General features: G+C 36.2%; 1 protein-coding gene across 1 annotated transcript in view; it reads left to right on the forward strand.

The window, feature by feature from the left end:
- LRP1B (LDL receptor related protein 1B) overlaps positions 1 to 19,578 on the forward strand; it is a 1,324,618-nt gene that overhangs the window by 1,077,224 nt on the left and 227,816 nt on the right. Inside the window, exons 50-52 of the mRNA XM_023752441.1 lie at positions 8,483 to 8,623; positions 10,153 to 10,340; positions 16,589 to 16,772. Coding sequence (XP_023608209.1) covers positions 8,483 to 8,623; positions 10,153 to 10,340; positions 16,589 to 16,772 — 513 coding nt within the window. The remainder of the gene's footprint in view (positions 1 to 8,482; positions 8,624 to 10,152; positions 10,341 to 16,588; positions 16,773 to 19,578) is intronic.

Consider the following 19,578-nt stretch of genomic DNA (forward strand, 5'->3'; position numbering starts at 1 on the left):
CATATCCTCCATTTCTGTCATGTTTTTTTGTCTCTGCATCTTTTATGCTTTCTTTGTGCACCCCCTTGTGGTCTTTGTGCGCAGTCTTGTTCTAGTTAAGCCTTAATTGTTGTAGTTAATACTAGAGGGATTTGACCACCAGGCCGACTGGCTGTGAGAATCAGCTGTGGGAAAACTTCTGTCCTCTGGGGAGGTGCTAATCTAGCCTTTGCCTGAGGCGATCCAGCAAATGGCTCTGCGCAGGGCTTGGGTGGGGCGGGCTCAACAGGGCGGGCGGAGGGAGCAGTTATGGCTGCTCTCAGTCCATCCCCAGAGGCTCTGCCTCTCTGTCCCAGCAACCGCTGCAAACCTCGGAGGGACCGTAGCCAGACAGTCCCGCTTCTCCTGTTTGAGTCTGGGTCCCTAGAGACTTGCCCGGATCTGTAGCCCAGAGTCTGAGACTCCCTCCTGATTGAAAACGACAACCGCGCCCTCAGCCACCAGCCCGCTTTGCGCGCACACCACCGTACCTTTGAATTTTCCACACTGCGCCTCCTCTGAGCCTCGGAATGCTGTTGTTTTTCCTTCTAGTTGAAGAGTCTCTCCTCAGCCAGCCTTCCTGTGGTTCTGGGTGATGTCCATTCCGTCTTTTAGTTGTATTTTTGAAGTGGTTGTTTGCAGCAGCAGTCTCCGGTGTTTACCTATGCCGCCATCTTCGATTCTCCCTTTTCTCTCTTTAATGATTAAGGTATTACATATGTGACCTTATCCCCCCATTGCTCCCCCATCCCCCAACTCATGCCCTCACTCCCCCTGGTGTCTGTGTCCATTGGGTTGGCTTATATGCATGCGTATAAGTCCTTTGGTTGATCTCTCCCCCATACCCCACCCTTCCCTACCTTTCCTCTGAGTTTTGATGGTCTGATGGATGCTTCCCTGTCTCTGGATCTGTTTTTGTTCATCAGTTTTTTTTTTTTTGTTTGTTTGTTTTTAATATATTTTATTGATTTTTTACAGAGAGGAAGGGAGAGAGATAGAAAGTTAGAAACATCAATCAGCTGCCTCCTGCACATCTCCCACTGGGGATGCACCCGCAACCCAGGCACATGCCCTTGACCGGAATCGAACCTGGGACCCCTCAGTCCGCAGGCCGACGCTCTATCCACTGAGCCAAACCGGTTTCGGCTGTTCATCAGTTTATGTTGTTCATTATATTCCACAAATGAGTGAGATCACGTGATATTTATCTTTCTCTGACTGGCTTATTTCGCTTAGCATAGTGCTCTCCTTTTCTATCCAAGCTGTTGCAAATGGTAAGAATTCCTTCTTTTTCACCGCAGCATAGTATTCCATTGTGTAGAGGTACCACAGTTTTTTAATCCACTCATCTGCTGATGGGCACTTAGGCTGTTTCCAAATCTTAGCTATGGTAAATTGTGCTACTATGAACATAGGGGTACATATATCCTTTCTGATTGGTATTTCTAGTTTTTGGGATATATTCCTAGAAGTGGAATCACTGGGTCAAATGGGAGTTTCATTTTTAATTTTTTGAGGAAACTCTATACTCTAAACTCTGTTCTTCACAGTGGCTGCACCAGTCTGCATGCCCACTAGCAGTGCAGGAGGGTTCCTTTTTCTCCCCATCCTCGTCAGCACTTGTCGTTTGTTGATATGTTTATGCTAGCCATTCTGACAGGTGTGAGGTGGTATCTCATTGTTGTTTTGATTTGCATCTCTTGGATGATTAGTGACTTTGAGCATGTTTTCATGTGTTTCTTGGCCTTCTATATGTCCTCTCTATTTAGGTCCATTGCCCATTTTTTGATTGGGTTATTTATCTTCCTTTTGTTAAGTTGTATGAGTTTCCTGTAAATGTTGGAGATTAAACCCTTATCGGTGATAATATTGGCAATTATGTTCTCCCATGCAGTGGGCATTCTTGTTGTTTTGTTGATGGTTTCTTTTGCTGTGCAGAAGCCTTTTATTTTTATGTAGTCCCATGTGTTTATTTTCTCTTTAGTTTCCATTGCCCTAGGAGCTGTATCGGTGAAGATATTACTTCAGCATCTGTCTGAGATTTTGCTGCCTATGGATTCCTGTAATATTTTTATGGTTTCCCATCTTATGTTTAAGTCCTTTATCCATTTTGAGTTTATTTTTGTGTATGGTGTAAGTTGGTGGTCTAGTTTCATTTCTTTGCATGTATCTGTCCAATATTCCCAACACCATTTATTGAAGAGACTGTCTTGACTCCATTGTATGACTCCATACATAACTTTTGAGGAAAAAATCAGTATATTAAAAATTCCCAGTTGAAGTTCTAACCTTATGTAAACCTACTCTTTTGGTAAAGTATTTAAATGTCTACCAGAATAAATACAAAACGAGAAGCTGTGAAATCTACATACACCCACCAAAGGCACTCGATTTAGTGCCTCCTTTGTCCTGCCTGTGTAGTGTCTACCAGGGGTGGGCAAACTTTTTGACTCGAGGGCCACAATGGGTTCTTAAACTGGACCGAAGGGCCGGAACAAAAGCATGGATGGAGTGTTTGTGTGAACTAATATAAATTCAAAGTAAACATCATTACATAAAAGGGTACGGTTTTTTTTTTAGTTTTATTCATTTCAAACGGGCCGTAGTTTGCCCACGGCTGGTCTCTTTGAATTCAGTGGATATCAGTTTTATGATCATTCCACCATTAAGTCATAGATCCAATGTGATATTTTAAAACTTACACTATAATTCAAGATTTAATTCTGTATGTCTGATTGAATATATTTCCTCTGCTAGATACTATATTTTGGTTGATATGGAGATGAATGAGACAGAGGCCCCACTAGAAAAACTCACCAAAAAAATAGAAATAGAATATCGTATAACATACATTGTCATGTAGGAATAAGTATCTCAGTACATGAGCTGAGAAAATGATTTTTTTAAGTTAAATCTTTATTGTCAGATTACAGTTGTTCCTCTTTTTCCCCCCTATAGCTCCCCTCCACCAGGTTCCCACCCCACCCTCTGCCCTTACCCCCTACACTGTCCTCACCCATTGGTGTACAATTTTTGTCCATTCTCTTCCCGCACCCCCACACCCCTTTCCCCCCGAGAATTGTCAGTCCACTCCCTTTCTATGCCCCTGATTCTATTATATTCACTAGTTTATTCTGTTCATCATATTATTTATTCACCTTATTTTTAGATTCACTTGTTGATAGATATGTATTTGTTGTTCATAATTTTTACCTTTAACTTTTTCTTCTCCTTCCTCTTCTTAAAGGATACCTTTCAGCATTTCATATAATACTGGTTTGGTGGTGATGAACTCCTTTAGCTTTTTCTTATCTGTGAAGCTCTTTATCTGACCTTCAATTCTGAATGAAAGCTTTGCTGGGTAAAGTAATCTTGGTTGTAGGTTATTGCTATTCATCACTTTGAATATTTCTTGCCACTCCCTTCTGGCCTGCATAGTTTCTGTTGAGAAATCAGCTGACAATCTTATGGGTACTCCCTTGTAGGTAGCTAACTGTTTTTCTCTTGCTGCTTTTAAGATTCTCTCTTTGTCTTTTGCTCTTGGCATTTTAATTATGATGTGTCTTGGTGTGGTCCTCTTTGGATTCCTTTTGTTTGGGGTTCTCTGCATTTCCTGGACTTGTAAGTCTATTTCTTTCACCAGGTAGGGGAAGTTTTCTGTCATTATTTCTTCAAATAGGTTTTCAATATCTTGCGCTCTCTCTTCTTTGGGCACCCCCATAATTCAGATGTTGGTGCGCTTGAAGTTGTCCCAGAGGCTCCTTACACTATCTTCATATTTTTGGATTCTTTTTTCTTTTTGCTTTTCCAGTTGGGTGTTTTTTGCTTCTTCGTATTTTAAATATTTGACTTGATTCTTGTGATCCTCTAGTCTGCTGTTGGATCTCTGTATAATATTATTTATTTCAGTCAGTGTCTGCTTAATTTCTAGTTGGTCCTTTTTCATATCCTTGAGGGTCTCACTAAATTTATCGGTGGTTTCTAGAAAATTCTTGAAAAACCTTAAAAGTGTGGTTTTGAACTCTATATCCAGTAGTTTGCTTTCCTCCATTTCTGTCATTTGTGACCTGTTTCTTTGTCTCTGCATTTTGGCTGCTTCCCTGTGTTGATAGAGTGGCTTTCTGTGCTAGGTGTCCTATAGGGCCCAGTGGCTCAGCCTCCCCAATTACCTGAGGTGCACCCCTTTGTGGGCTTTGTGCACAGTCTTGTTGTAGTTAAGCCTTGATTGTTGTAGGTATCACTGGGAGGAATTGACCTCCAGGCCAATTGGCTGTGTGAATCAGCTGTGTCTACGGTGGGAGAACTTCTGTGCTAGAGACACCCTTCTGGGGCAAGACTTGCTTCAGTGGGGCTTTGGTGCTCACTGAGTCTGCCCCCTGAGTGTGTCCCTTATGGATATGAGGAGTTGTAATCTGGATGGTCCCACTCTGACCACTGGGTGCACTGGCTCTTGGATCTCTAAGGAGGTGTTAATTTAGCCTCTGCCTGAGGCTACCCAAAAGGAGCTACGAAGAGATCTGCAGATTCCTCTTCTTTGTTTGGGGTTTGGAGGTGCCCAGATGAGGCCTACCTGTGAAGCAGTGGAAGCAATGCAAGCTGCTATGGGGCCTTGGGCCTTCTTTTGGAAGTTCTAGGTCTCTCTGACCCAGCTGCAGTTTGTTAGGTAATTTTAGATTGCAAAGGGCCAGGCCATTCATATGCAAAAGCCTCTTCGCACAGCTTTGTTGGGGCAGGGTCTCAGGAAATCAACAGGGTGGAGCAAACAGCTATGGCTGATCCTCAGCTCTGCCCCAAGGGGCCCCAGGTCTCAGTGTCCTGAGGTAATTGCTGCAAGCACCTCTGAGAGAAAGCCACCCACGAGTTCCGCCCGATGCCAGACAATCCAGTTTCTCCCCATATGAGTCTGGGTCCCCAGAGACTCACCGGAACTGGAGTTCAGAGCAGTTGGGAGCTTGTGTCTCCCTCCCGATTGAAAAAGGCAAGGGTGTCCTCAGTTGCCAGCCCTTTTCACGTGCGCCTCTGTACCTCTGCACTTTACTTCTGCACCTCCTCTGAATCTCAGTGTGCTTTTCTCTTTCCTTCTAGTTGTAGAATTTCCACTCAGCCAGCCTTCCTGTGGTTCTGGATGATGTCAGTTTTGTCTTTTAGATGTATTTTTGAAGTGGTTGTGCGAGGCAGCAATTTCAGGTGTTTACCTATGCTGCCATCTTGGTTTTCTCCAGAAAATGATTTTTGAAGCACTGAAGAAGCAGGGAATGTTAGTGAGAGGAAATCCTGTTTAGATGCTACATACTAGAATATGACATGGTGGCTAAACATGGACTCTACAGCTAGACAGCCTGGCCCAAATTGTGGCTCTGCCACTTACTAGCTGTGTGACATGGTAAAGTTATTTCACATCCCAGTGTCTCAATTTCCTCATCTGTAAAAAAATTATAGCAGCATTGCTAAACTCTGAGGTCTGATAAGAAAATTAAATGATTTAATATTTCAAAATGCTTAGAGTAGTTCCGGAAATACAGAGCAAATTCTGTATTTGTTTACAAAGATCTGCAAATTGAAATAATTGAGGAATAGCAATTAATATTGTGTGAAGTAAGTTGAAACCAGAAAATTAGGTTGACATTAGAACCTAAAAACTCTGAAAAATAATGTTAAATAATTTGTATTTAATTATTTTGTCTCTCAGCAGTCAGAACACATTTTGAAACAGAGGGATGTCTCATTCAAATTTATGTTTTAGGACCATCTTTTCCAGCAGAGTGGATGAAATGCTGCTGATAGAAAGGGGAACAATATTAGTTAGGAGGTTGTTGCAATCGCTCTGATGTTTAATGAAGTGATTCTGTACCAGGGTAGAAACAGTAGCATGGAAAGTGCAGAGGGGGTCAGAATTAATTTAGTCATATATGGATAAATGAGTATTTCTAACTTGATGACTTGGTAAGTGTGGTGTTAATTAGCTTTGGAACAAAGGATTTTAAGGGCTAGTTTTGCTGGTGCAGAAGAAAGATCTAACAAAAAATATATTTTTTATATCATGAAAATGAAATGTTAATCAGATAATCACATGTAGTGAATGTCTGAAAATTTGGTTCTAAAGACCAGAACTGTGATATGGACAAATAATGTTAATTCGGTGGTAATCAGCATAAAAGTGGTACTTAAATATGATAAAGAATGATTTAAATTTTATTTTTACATGTTTCTGCAGCTTCCAAAATGTCTACAATGAATGAATATTGCTTTTTTAAAAAAAAAAAATTAAAGACAAAAGTCTTATAAAATCCAGGGTTTGATCACAGCTTTACCATTTATGTGAACCCAGCTAGATCACTTTACCTTCTTTTTTCATCTTCATTTACAAGTTCCCACCACCCCAGTTATACTTTTTTCAGAGGCAGGTATATAGTATGATTTTAATAGTTTTAAAAAAGTAATAAAAGGATTACACATATTAAAAGAAAAGAAAAAAGAATAGCCCGGTTGGTGTTGCTCAGTGGTTGAGTATTGTCCTCTGAACTAAGAGGTCGTGGTTGATTCCCGATTGAGGCAAATGCCTGGGTTGCAGGCTGGGTCGCATGTGGGTGGTTTGCAGGAGGCAGCTGATCAATGAGTCTCTCTCATCATTGATGTTTCTATTTCTCCCTCTCCCTTCCTCTCTGAAATCAGTAAAAATAAATAAATATATATATATTGGGATCGAGCCTGCAACCCAGGCATCTTCCCTGACCGGGAATCAAATGGTGACCTCCTGATTCATGGGTCAATGGTCAATCACTGAACCACACCAGCTGGGTGAGATAAAACTAGATCTTAAAAAAAAAATATATGTGTGTGTGTATGTGTGTATATATATATATATATATATGTATATATATATATATATATATTATACTCAACAATATAGAAAGGAAAAGAGAGATAGCAATAGACTGAAGATTGAAGTAAGGGCTTCATCTACAGCCCTTTGGGGTGGAACAATAGAGGACTTCGTACAGAAATAGGGAAAAATGGGGAAAGCAGAGAGAAGCCTGGATTTCCAAGGTAGTGTGGTCAATGATGTCAAAGACTACAAGAAAATGAAATAGATAAGAGTAAGAGACACCTTTGAATTTGACACTTGTGACTTGGTGTCTTAGCTCTGAGGAATTTCAGAATATAGATGTTAATGAATCAAAGAAGAACTGGAGGAAAGTAAGTGGAAGTGAAAGAGAGATGTGTTGTTAAGAGTCATGTCAATGGACCTTTATTGTTTTGGGGCTGGGAGAAACTTGAATAGACACAGTAACACAAAAGGAGGAACTAGTGCTCAGGGAGAGGGAGGGAAAAAACATTAAGGAAGTTGGGGAGAGTTAGAACTATCTACTTTTGCCTTCAAAGTGCTAGATATCTCAAGTGATCATTGTTGAATTAGTTTTTTATTAGAATTTTGTTTATTTTTTTAAACCACAAAAATCTTATTTTCTCTCTCCAAAAATAGACTATTTGCTTAGATTTACCAGAAAGTTTATAATAGAAATGACAGGTGTTATTATTACAAAATTAGGGGAGAAATCTAATTTAAAACTTGGTAACATTCACAATTAAAAGAATTTTACTCACAGTCAGGCATAGATATGAACATTAACAACTGATGGGCTAATATTGTGATTTTAATAAAGCTTTTCAATGCATCTAAGAATCAATATATAATTACAATACTTCTTGTACTTATTGCTCTATAATTGGATTTTCATTTCCCTTATCTAAATAATTTATTTACACTTTGAATGTTGATTCCCAAACATAAACATGACATTACAGCTTCTGAGAAGTATCGTTATAACTCAGAATCAGTTCATCCATAAGCTCTAGTACTGCACCTAATCGAGCTTAGTCTTAAAGATAATTCTAATAGCTTCCATTCTGTTTTTCATTCTAAGGGAACTCTTTAGAATATAGCTAATAGGTGAACAGAGATGGTATACTGGAGTCCTGCCTTCTTGTGTTCGCCTCTAGAAACAGTAACAGTGCCTTGTTTGCAACTTTATTTTCTGGACTTCGGTGCTACTTCCCAGCCACAAATATTTCTTGCAAGTATGACCACTGTCCCAGATAGAAATAGAAACATTTCCCATAGGAGGCATTGATAATCCACATGGTTAGTCAGGTATAGTGTAGATTAGAGGTTGCAGTTCTAAATAATGTTTGTTATATCCTTAACTGGTGTGGCTGAGTGGATAGAGTGTCAGCCTATGGACTGAAGGGTCCCTGCATTTGATTCTAATCAAGGGCATTTACCTTGGTTGAGGGCTCTGTCCCCAGTAGGGGGTGTGCAGCAGGCAGCTGATTGATGTTTCTCTCACATCAATGTTTCTAACTCTCCCTCTCCCTTCCTCTCTGTTAAAAAAAATCAATAAAATATGAATAATGTTCATTATATACATAATATAAATTAGAATCTTTATTTCTTTGTCTCTAGAATACCGACCATGTAATGCAGAAGAATTCAGTTGTGCTGATGGACGATGTCTTTTACATGTGCAATGGCAGTGTGATGGAGACTTTGACTGCCCTGACCATTCCGATGAAGCACCTTTAAACCCAAAGTGCAAAAGTGCAGGTACAGAAAATATATGAAGCTATGCTTATTCCAAAATCTGTCTTTTTTAATGGCAAGATTGTGACTCTGATTTGCTTAGTATGGTAGTAAATGAAAGGACATGCAAATCACTAAGCATTGATGTATCTAGTGACACTATGCAGAATATAATAATGTTTTGAAGCTAGTTTTATAAATTTAGTATGTGCTAAAAACATGAATATTTCAGGCAATGAACCTTATGAATCCATCACCCTGCCCCTTCAAAAAGGTCACCTTTTCTTAATACATTATTTTATGTGAATAAAGTTTCATGGCTACACTTCAAAAATTCAAACATAAAAGAAGTTGAGATTTACTGAGAGAAAGTCTGTGTTATTCATATTTAGGCAAAATAAAGTAAATTGTATATTAACTAAATATATACATAGCCAAACTTGGTTTATTGATAATTTCACTATTCTTTACTGAATACATAGTCAAATTTTTAGAATATATTTTTATTGATTTCAGAGAGGAAGGGAGAGGTAGAGAGAGATAGAAACATCAATGTTGAGAGAGAATCATTGATTGACTGCCTCCTGCATGCCCCCAAATCGGGATTGAGCCCACAACCATGCATGTGCCCTGACTTGGAATTGAACCAGTGACCTCTTGGTTCATAGGTTGAAGCTCAACCACCAAGGCACACCTGGCCATAGTCATGTATTTTAAAATAAAAAACTACTCATGTAGTTTGCATGTTAATAAGTTTTCTTTTATCATGTTAAATAATGAGTAACATTCAAATCATCATGATAAGAATAGCTGCAAAACCTGGACTATTTTCTGTGGCTATATATGGAACAACTATTATTCACTAAAAATGGCTTTTTTATGCCCTGATTTTTAAATGTCAATGTTATATTTCCAAGATTAAAAAAATTAGGAATATCTACCTATTCTGGATTCGTAATTTTTAGTGACATTTAATTTCACAGAGACCTATGGCTTGAGGGAAATGTCAAACTATCATTACACTTTGATCTCAATTGTCACACTATAGACGAAGACAGAAATATTCCATTAATTTTACTATAGATGCATTTAAAAAAAAACTTTCTTGATGATTTTTAGAGAGGGAGGAAGGGAGAGGGAGAGAGAGATAGAAACATCCACGTGAGAGCAAAACATTGACTGGCTGCCTCCTTTATGCTCCCTAATGGGGATCAAATCCAAAACTCCAGCATGTACCTTGACTATGAATCGAACTGACAACCTTTTGGTGCATGGGACAATGTCCAACCAACTGAGTCACGTTGGCCAGGGCTATAGACTCTTGTTTTGATTGTTAATTTTCATAATAAAGCAATGTACGTTGGGTTGAGCAAAAGTGCAGTTTGCTTTTGGTTTTCTATTTTTGTGTGTAAATAGAAAGCATTTTACATGTACATATATTTACTCTGATTTTAGACAGATAAGTTATCATATTTGTGAATGTTTTCAACAACTGTAGTATAAAAACAATGGCATGCCCTTTATATTCCATTCGTTTTATTTTCTTTTTCCAGAACAGTCATGCAACAGTTCATTTTTTATGTGCAAAAATGGCAGGTGCATTCCCAGTGGAGGTCTTTGTGACAATAAGGATGACTGTGGCGATGGCTCAGATGAGAAAAACTGCCACATAAATGAATGTTTGAGTAAGAAAGTCAGTGGATGTTCTCAAGATTGCCAGGACCTCCCAGTTGGTTATAAGGTTGGTATTCATCAAAAATAGCAAATCACTGGATACATTAGAATTTGATTAGACAAAAATAAAAAGGAATTAAAAAAAGAAAGACTCATGGTCACAGACAACAGTCTGGTCATTGCCAGAGGGGAGGAGGTGTGGGGAGGTAGAAGAAGGCAAAGGGGGGATAAATGGTGATGGAAGGAGATCTGACCTGGGGCGATAAACATGTAATACAATATACAGATGATGTGTTGTACAATTGTATGCCTGAAACCTGTATAATTTTATTAACCAATTTCACCCAAGTAAATTCAATTAAAAACATAATTTGGGGGTAACAAAAACTTTTTAATCCAATATAGCTGTAAAATGTAAAAGGCATCAAAATATTGTTAGGGCTCTGACCAGTGTGGCTCCATTGTTAGAGCTTCAGCCTTCACACCAAGGGGTCACGGGTTCGGTTCCCAGTCAAGGACACATACCTGGGTTGCACTTTTGACCACTGGCTCCACTTGGGGTGCATGCAGGAAGCAACCAATTGATGTGTCTCTCTCACATCAATGTTTCTCTCTCTCTCTCCCTCCCTCCCTCCCTTCCTCCCTCCTGCACCCCCTTCCTCCCTTCCACTCTTTCTAAAAATCAATGGGAAAAATATCCTTGGGCGAGGATTGACAACAAATATATATATATAATTTGAAAAATTATTTAAATGGAGAGTTTCTATATATGCAACCCATAATAATAATGTGGTGTAATTTTGTGAAAATATACTCAGGAAGACAAAAAAATCAAAATATTTTTCAATATATGCTGAACATAAAGAAAAAAAATAAGAAAGAGAAGCTTAGTGTTTAGAAAGATTACTGCTATATTAATAGCTGCATTAGATATGTATGTAATTCCTAAGTTCCCATTTCTTCCCTCATCCTCCCTCCCATACACAATTGAAGTTAAATGGGCTAATCATTTATTTACCACAATACTGGAGAGTACATTTTTATTTTTCATATGAGCAGGGAAGAAGAAAAACAAAACAAAACAGAACACGTGAAGTATTAGAACTGAGTGCAGGTACATTAACAAAATAAATCATGCCTGATAGTCTAATTGCTTTCTCTTAGTACCATTTTCCTGAAGCGAGTGTTTCACTGACAAAACTGATGGACAGAAATAGCATTTTAAAGCATCTGCTTCATTCACGTTGGAATGGAGGATGCAAACAAACAAAATATTAAAAATAAAGTTGTGTATTCGGTAAATTGATTGTGTAAGTTGGGAAAGTCTCCGGGGGAGCAATTCATTGGAAATAGTGTTTTTTTTTTTTTTTTAACTGAGCACTAGCTCCATGTGAATCACAATAGGGCATGGCTCTTATAAACACAGAGGGAGTCTAATGGCAGTTAGGGCCACTGCAGAGGTCAGATGTTGTTCTGCTAAGTGTTGCACCGATCGGAACGTACCTGGGGTACGTTGACGTGTTGCACATGGCACTTTAAGAGAAACCTTAACAAACTGTAGTATATTCAAATTTGTACATCGAGAAGCATACAGGGTCTGGGACACACACCTTTGGAAGATGTTTTGCCCTTAATAAAGATGACTAATTGTCTCTCTTCAAGTATATGAAGCACTGGAATAGGCAGCATATTTACTCTGAGTTGTTTCAAAGGTTGGAATTAGAGTTAGGAGGCAGATTCTGTTCAATATAAGGAAAATTGTTCTAAGGTCAGAACTCTTTATATTGGAATGAGCTGCGTTATTTCTCACCACTAAAAGTGTTTCGGCTGCGACTAATGCCTTTCTTTAAGGAAGGATGATAGAGAAAAAATGTGTGCATTGTACAAAAGGCTCGTTTTTCCTACCAGCCTTAACATCCTATGACAAGCCAGGTCTTATAATGGTCAATTCAGCCAAATGACCGTGTTGCCATTTTTAATCTCTGTATTTCTGTCATTATTATTTATTTAACTACATTGATCAGGATTTTACTATATGTAGATACAATCTAAAAACTACAGTAATTAGCCCTGGGCTGGTGTCTTATGGTCCCTTACAGCATAAGGCTGCAAGTTTGATTCCAGTCAGGGAATGTATGGGAGGCAACTGATCAATGTTTCTCTCTTACATCCATTTTTTCTCTCTCTCCCTTCTCTCTCTCTAAAATCAATAAGTATGTCCTCCGGTGAGGAAAAAACAAAAAAAACATAAAACACACACTCACTCAGGAACACTATCCTGTAAGTAACAGGGAAGCAAGACAACGAGTCCAGATAGCTCTGAATGAGATGACTATGTATCAAATAATTAATTTTGTCAGTAAGTATTTGAAATCCAATGAAGCATAAAAATATGTTAGCTATTTATTTACAATCAATATAGAAATTTTTCCTGGAAAAGCAGGGGATATGTCATAGAATTATTACCGGAAACTAAAAATTCTAAGTCGTAGGTTATAATTAATTATTTAGTTCTGTCTACATAATATACACTATAAGTCTCTATATCTATAGAATATATATGTGTGTCATATAATATGTATATCCAAAATGTAAATTTCAAAGTAGTTTATTTGTGTTTATTCTGTGTGTATTTAAACTTTGTCATAACAATCTTGGTGGTAAAATCTAAAAATTATAGAGTATCAATTATAACCTTTTGACATATCATTCAAAATGAGGTTTAATGTTTTTTTAAATGCCTGCATATAACAAGTATTTTGTGCCCAGAAATGCTATATTTGGAAAATTACTTTTGGTAGCAGTATATGTCACCCTGAAAAATACGTTAAAGCATACTATTTTAATCACTTTATAAGACTCCTTACACAAAAATATTTGTTTTTCCATACCTTTAAAATATCAGTGTTTTTATTTTGACTTCTCTAGAAATGATTTAAGGGAGAATCCTAGATGAAATAGACACTCTATTTCATAATACAAAAATTCTTTGTATATGATACCTGACAGAATTCTGTGAGTAATATTCCTGAATATATACACATGCCAAAACTGATGAATGAAATGAAACATCTACTGTGGAAAACAGACCGGTATAAAAATTTAAGGAGCTAAGTTTAGAATCATAAATAAGAGGTTTAAGCAAAGGTTCAAGCACAAATTTTACATATATATTTACTGGTAGGAAATTGAGTAAAAAGTCTATGTACAAAAAAATGCTTAACTATTTGGGGGGGGAAATGTCAGATGATGGGGTTTTCTTTTTCAGGAAATGGGGAAAACTATCCAATAACTTATTTCTCAATACATTATCAGCAGTACATGTCAAGAAATCCACATTCTGCAATAAAATTAAAATTGCTGATGAAAGCAAAAATTAGATCTTATGAAATGTGAACAATTTATATGTTTGCTATAAAACACATACAATATATCTATTCAAAAGAGAGTAATAACATTTACTAAAGCAAGAATCTTATTTTGAAGGGAAGGGAAACTTACCATGTGAAAAATAAAAATACTTCTGAGAGAGAAAGAAGTTTTAATGCATTCATTAGAAATAAAATAATCAATGTTTGTCAAATATCACATTAAAAACTGCACAAAAATATTCCTGAATGTAATAGGTAAATTTGGGTTGCTATGTTTCTTTCTTCCGGTTTTATGATCTGATATGAAAATTAACACAAAGCAGAAAAATTTGAAATAGTTCTTGATGAGTAGGAAAATTAAAATGACGTTGAATATATATAAATATCACTTTCATAAAAATTGTCTTTTTAAATGAAGGTGAATAAATTTTAAACTGTTATGAATCTCTCGTCTCCTATTGTTGAATGTGCAAGTGATTATTATTTCTTTTCATTTTGTTCATATAGGTCAGGCTAGTAGAATTTCTCATAGATGTTTATTAATTATTTAAGAGTAAAAATGTTTTTGTTATAACAAGGTTACTGGATTGGGTAGTAAATTATTATTATTTTTAAATATATTTTATTGATTTTTTACAGAGAGGAAGAGAGATAGAGAGTTAGAAACATCGATGAGAGAGAAACATCGATCAGCTGCCTCCTGCACACTCCCTACTGGGATGTGCCTGCAACCAAGGTACATGCCCTGGACTGGAATCGAACCTGGGACCCTTGAGTCTGCAGGCCGATGCTCTATCCACTGAGCCAAACCGGTTAGGGCAGTAAATTATTTTTTAAATATTTTTTATTAAATAAATAATTAAAAAACTTACTGTAGACCTTAAACATCCCAATTCCATTTGCTTATAGAAATGTGTAATACATTCAGTAGCATTTACCAATTTTACCTCCAGGAAATTAATATTCCATAAATGTGTTTTTACCTAAGCTGTCTATTTGATATTGTAATTCTATAAGCTTTGATATTAGCCATTCAAAGTGATTTTCAGAAATCCTGTTAAAATTGGGACACTGTTTAAGTTTTTCATACTTTTTGAGAGGGATTCAATATAGTTTATGCAACTCCTTTTCGTTTGTTCAAAAGTGCCCTTGAATTTAGCATTGCCCTGTGTCTGCCTATGGGTCTTCTGGCTTCCTGACCACATGATCGATTACAGGGTCTAATTTCCAGTCCTTCTCAGTGACATCTTCTTGTATCCTGTCAGTTTTTCATTTTTAAAAATATTTATTTTTTAATAATTGTGGTAGCATACAGGGTACCCCCCAAAATGTATACACACTTTAATAGCTGATAGCTCCATTGATGTTTCTTTCTCTTCAGATTTTATCCTCTTGCCTTTCTACATCAGGTAGTAAGTTAAGTCTTCTTAATTACTTGGGAAAGTAGTACTGCCACTGCCTAAGATATGAGAAGGACTTTCCCAAACTGTCCTTCTCATATCTTAGGCTGTGACAATCCTACTTTTCCAAAGTGTTGTTTTTGCTTTGATTTGCTGGCTTGCTAGTGGGTTTTATTGATTAAACACAGCACAATCCTTTATTATTGCCTAGGATTGTTAGATAAATATTGGTGAAATTTGTTAAAGAATAAAGTGCTAAGAACTTAAAGGGATTTAGTTCTTGTAAAAGGACTTAGAAAGAGGTATTTATCTTTTGAACAGCTTCAGGTGAAGTTGATGTTTTCCCTCCTAGTAATAAATACCTTCTTGTACTTAAAAAAATTCTAGCCCTCGATTAATTGTTGGCTGACTATTTAACAATATGTATATATGTACCTCCTATATTATCCTAAAAATATAAAAAGCTCTTCTGTTACCATTACCCTTAAATAAATTATCTAAATTATGAAATGTTTACTATGGCTAACCCTTAACTACTAGTTACTCTTAATAACTTCAAGTTATTTCTTAATTCACTGTCCCACACAATACTCACAATTTTCTTTATTCAAAGACCACTAAATAGCCTTGGTAAATGTTAATATGACCATAATCTTCTGGCCAATTATAGGTTCATTTTGTATAATTAGAATTTTCATATGCTTCTTGGCAGGGACTGAATAGAGAACTGAAAGACAGTGACCAATCATAGCACCTTATTATTTCCAGGAACTCAAAAACATATTTGGAATGACATTGTACTCAGAATTGACATGCCAGTTAGTAAATTTTGTGGATCATCCTCAGAAGCTCATGTAGAAGATCATAGAGGTGCTGAAGAAAAGATTTGATGATACAAATTTATTTAATAATGATGGAGAAACTATGTTATTATTTTTCCAGATAACATCAACATATCTGATTATGGAATCAGACCCAGTTGATAAATATTAATTGATCTTTACTATGTGTTAAAAAATTACAGACAGCCTCAACTCTCCTCCTGGATTTATCTAGGCAACCTCACCTTTGTTCCTCTGGGTTTCTCATCAGTTAACTGAGGAAAATAATACTTACATCATAAATTTCTGTAAGGCTCTAATACAATAACATGTGATAATGTTAGTAATCTTCAAAGTTCCACGTAAGGTTTAATTCTTATGACTGTTAAAGTCTTCTAAAAAGACAATACAATGAAATAGAATAGGAATGAAAGTTGACAGTTCAGTTCTGTTGTATTTGTCATTCTCTAGTCACATGGCTACGGCGATATCAGTTAACTTTTATAATCTTCCCAACCTCAGATGTTCAAATGAAGATATTTCAGAGATTTTTAACTTTAACTTTATATGATATTTGTAATGCTTATTGAAGTTTAATCTCTGTGTGTGTGACAGAAAGATTTGCCATTACCTTTTGTGGGTTCAGTCATGTTAAAGGGATATCCAATAAGAAAAGACAGTGACAATGGTGTGAATTGATTATGCTTGTTTTTAATTCTGCAGTGCAAATGCTGGCCTGGATTCCAACTGAAGGATGACGGTAAAACGTGTGTAGACGTTGATGAATGCTCTACGGGCTTTCCGTGTAGCCAGCGGTGCATCAATACATATGGGACCTACAAGTGCCTCTGTACAGATGGCTATGAAATACAACCTGATAACCCAAATGGCTGCAAATCTCTTTCAGGTATCACATTGAACTTGTCCACTGATCCAACCTCAGTGACACACATGGATCCTGAATTTCATAGCCATTTTATTAAATTCATTCATTCTTGCTATTTCTCAGAAATCAAAATTCTTCCCAACTTACCTTGGTCTGGGATCTGTCATTCTGATTTTGTATTGTCCACAAACTGCTCTGTTTATAATAATATTGCATGATGGTCTTGTGAATTATTAAGGTTTTTTTTGTTTATATTTTGAGAGTGTTCACAAGTAACAAGAACAAGCTCTAGCATTGCCTCCTGCCGAATCACAGGTGCTTAGGAGCAGGCTTGGCCTCGACCATTAAAGAGCCTATTGCGACAGTGTTCTTACAGTTTTTCTGTCTTCCCTACACCACACACACTCACATAGGCATGTCAAGGAGAACAGCTAGTCAATGATAGCAACAGTAGCAATGATGACAACAATAATAAATCAGCTATGTAAGATAACTTGATTTTTTCCAGTGATTCAGCAAAATTATTAAACTTCTCTTTGTTCCAAATAGTGTGATTGTTTGTAAAGTAAAAAATTCAATAAAACATGACCATAACTGAAAAATATATTGTAATTTTTAGTGGAGATTATCACATATATTAAAATGATACAAAGCAATATGTAATAATTACTATTACAATGGATAAATAAATGGTACATAAGGTGTTTCTGGCACCCTTACTTTGCTTTGGAGTATAATGAATCAAATAATACTGCCAGTTTCTTTCAAAATACACTCTGGGGACAGCATTTAAAACATTAGATGTTTTCTCATCTACTATGGTACTTTCATGAAATAATTACCAGGAATAAAAAATAATGCACAAAATCTCCAAACCAGTCAGTTTCCATTACTGTAAACTTATCATAAAAGATTGTATAATGGCGATGAATGCTAATGATCAAATTTGGGTCTTGTTATATCATATATCCATGCTGTATTTATTTTCCATTAACAATAATAATTCAAAACAAATAATAGTTGACACAAAAGGAACGTAAATATTTGCTAAAGAGAAGCTAGATATTTTTCCAAAAGTATTGAGATATAATTGACATATAATATTGTGTAACTTTAAGTTGTACCATGTATTGATACACATATATTGTAATATGATTATCACCATAGTGTTAGCTAAGACCTCCATCACTTCACATTATTACCATTTATTTTTGTGGTGAGAACATTTAATATCTACTCTCTTAGTAACTTTCAAGTACATATTACAGCATTGTTTTCTATAATCACAATGCTGTGTGTTAGGTCTCCAGAACTTATTCATCTTCTAAATGGAAGTTTATATTTTTTTTATCAATATCTCCCATTTCCCCACCACCACATTCAGACACTAGTAACCTCCATTCTACTCTTTTTTTTCTTCATCCATTTTTGTTATTCATTCAGCCTTTGACAGACACGTAGGTTGTTTCCACATCTTTGCTCTTATCTGTAATGCTGCAGTAACCAGGGATAGCAGATACATATTTGGTATCTTGTTTTTATTTCTTTTGGACATATACAAAGAAGTGAGATTTCTGGGTCATATGGTAATTCTATTTTTAACTTTATGAGGAAGCACCATATTATTTGCTACAGTTCCTGCACCAATGTACATTTCTGCCAACAATGCACAAGTGCTCTCTTTTCTCCACATCCTTCCCAGCATTTGATATCTCTGGTCTTTTTGATGCTATCCATTCTAACATTGTAGTTTTGATTTGCATTTTCCTAATGAGTATTGCTTTTGTGCAACTTTTCATGTACCCATTGGCCATTTGTATGTCTTCTTTGAAAAAAATGTATATTCATCTCCTCTGTCTCTTTTATTGATTTTTTTGCAATTGAGATTTAGGAGTTCTTTATAAATGTTTTGGATATTAACCCCTTATCAGACATAATGTGCGAATATTTTCTCTAATTCTGTAGGTTGACTTTTATTACACTGTTTCTTTTGCTGTGCAGAAGCTTTTTGGTTTGATCTAGTCCAACTTATTTACTTTGTTGCTTGTGCTTTTTGTGTGATACCAAAATAATTATTACCAAGATCTACGTCAAGAAGTTTATTTCCTACATTTCCTTCTTAGAGTTTTATGGTTTAAAGTCCTACAGTTAGGTTGTAAAGAATAGAATTGCTTAAGTACTGAGGTAGAACACGACTGATCAATTTTATATTTAAATGTAGAACTACATTGACAAGGATGACGAGGCATCTTCAACTTGAGGGCTTACTCTGCTGGGTAGGGTTCTAAGTCTCAGCTTAGCCTCGACAGGAGGACTGGAATGACTGATGAGGGCACTGCCATCGCCGATGGAAGCGAACACATGTTATTAATCCTTGACATAGAGTACACTAAACTATAATATGTTACCCTATATATTATATATTCACCATAAAATAAAAGATAAAGGGAGCATAAAGTAATAATTTAGAACATAAATTAAACAGGACAAAAACTGTAACTATTAGTGCTATACAATAAAATTCACATTAGATTACATAAAGTGACTTTTTATTGTTTTTTTCTTATTTCTGCTGACATTAAATTTGCTTACTCAGCAACTAAGTATATGAATACATCTTAGAAACAAAGGTATTTAAAGAGAATTTGAACAAAATTTTTTATTGAATTGATCTAGAATTGTAACAATCAAGAATGTGGTCAAATTGATTTTAAATTATTAAGAAACACAGTCAAGTAAATATACCATACAAAACTTTCTGAATATCTTTTATTTAAGAAACTAATTTGTTTCCAAATAAGTTCTGATGATAAAACCAATGGAAAGG

Source organism: Myotis lucifugus, unplaced genomic scaffold (genome assembly GCF_000147115.1).
Source record: "Myotis lucifugus unplaced genomic scaffold, Myoluc2.0 scaffold_32, whole genome shotgun sequence".
Taxonomy (NCBI): Eukaryota; Metazoa; Chordata; class Mammalia; order Chiroptera; family Vespertilionidae; genus Myotis; species Myotis lucifugus.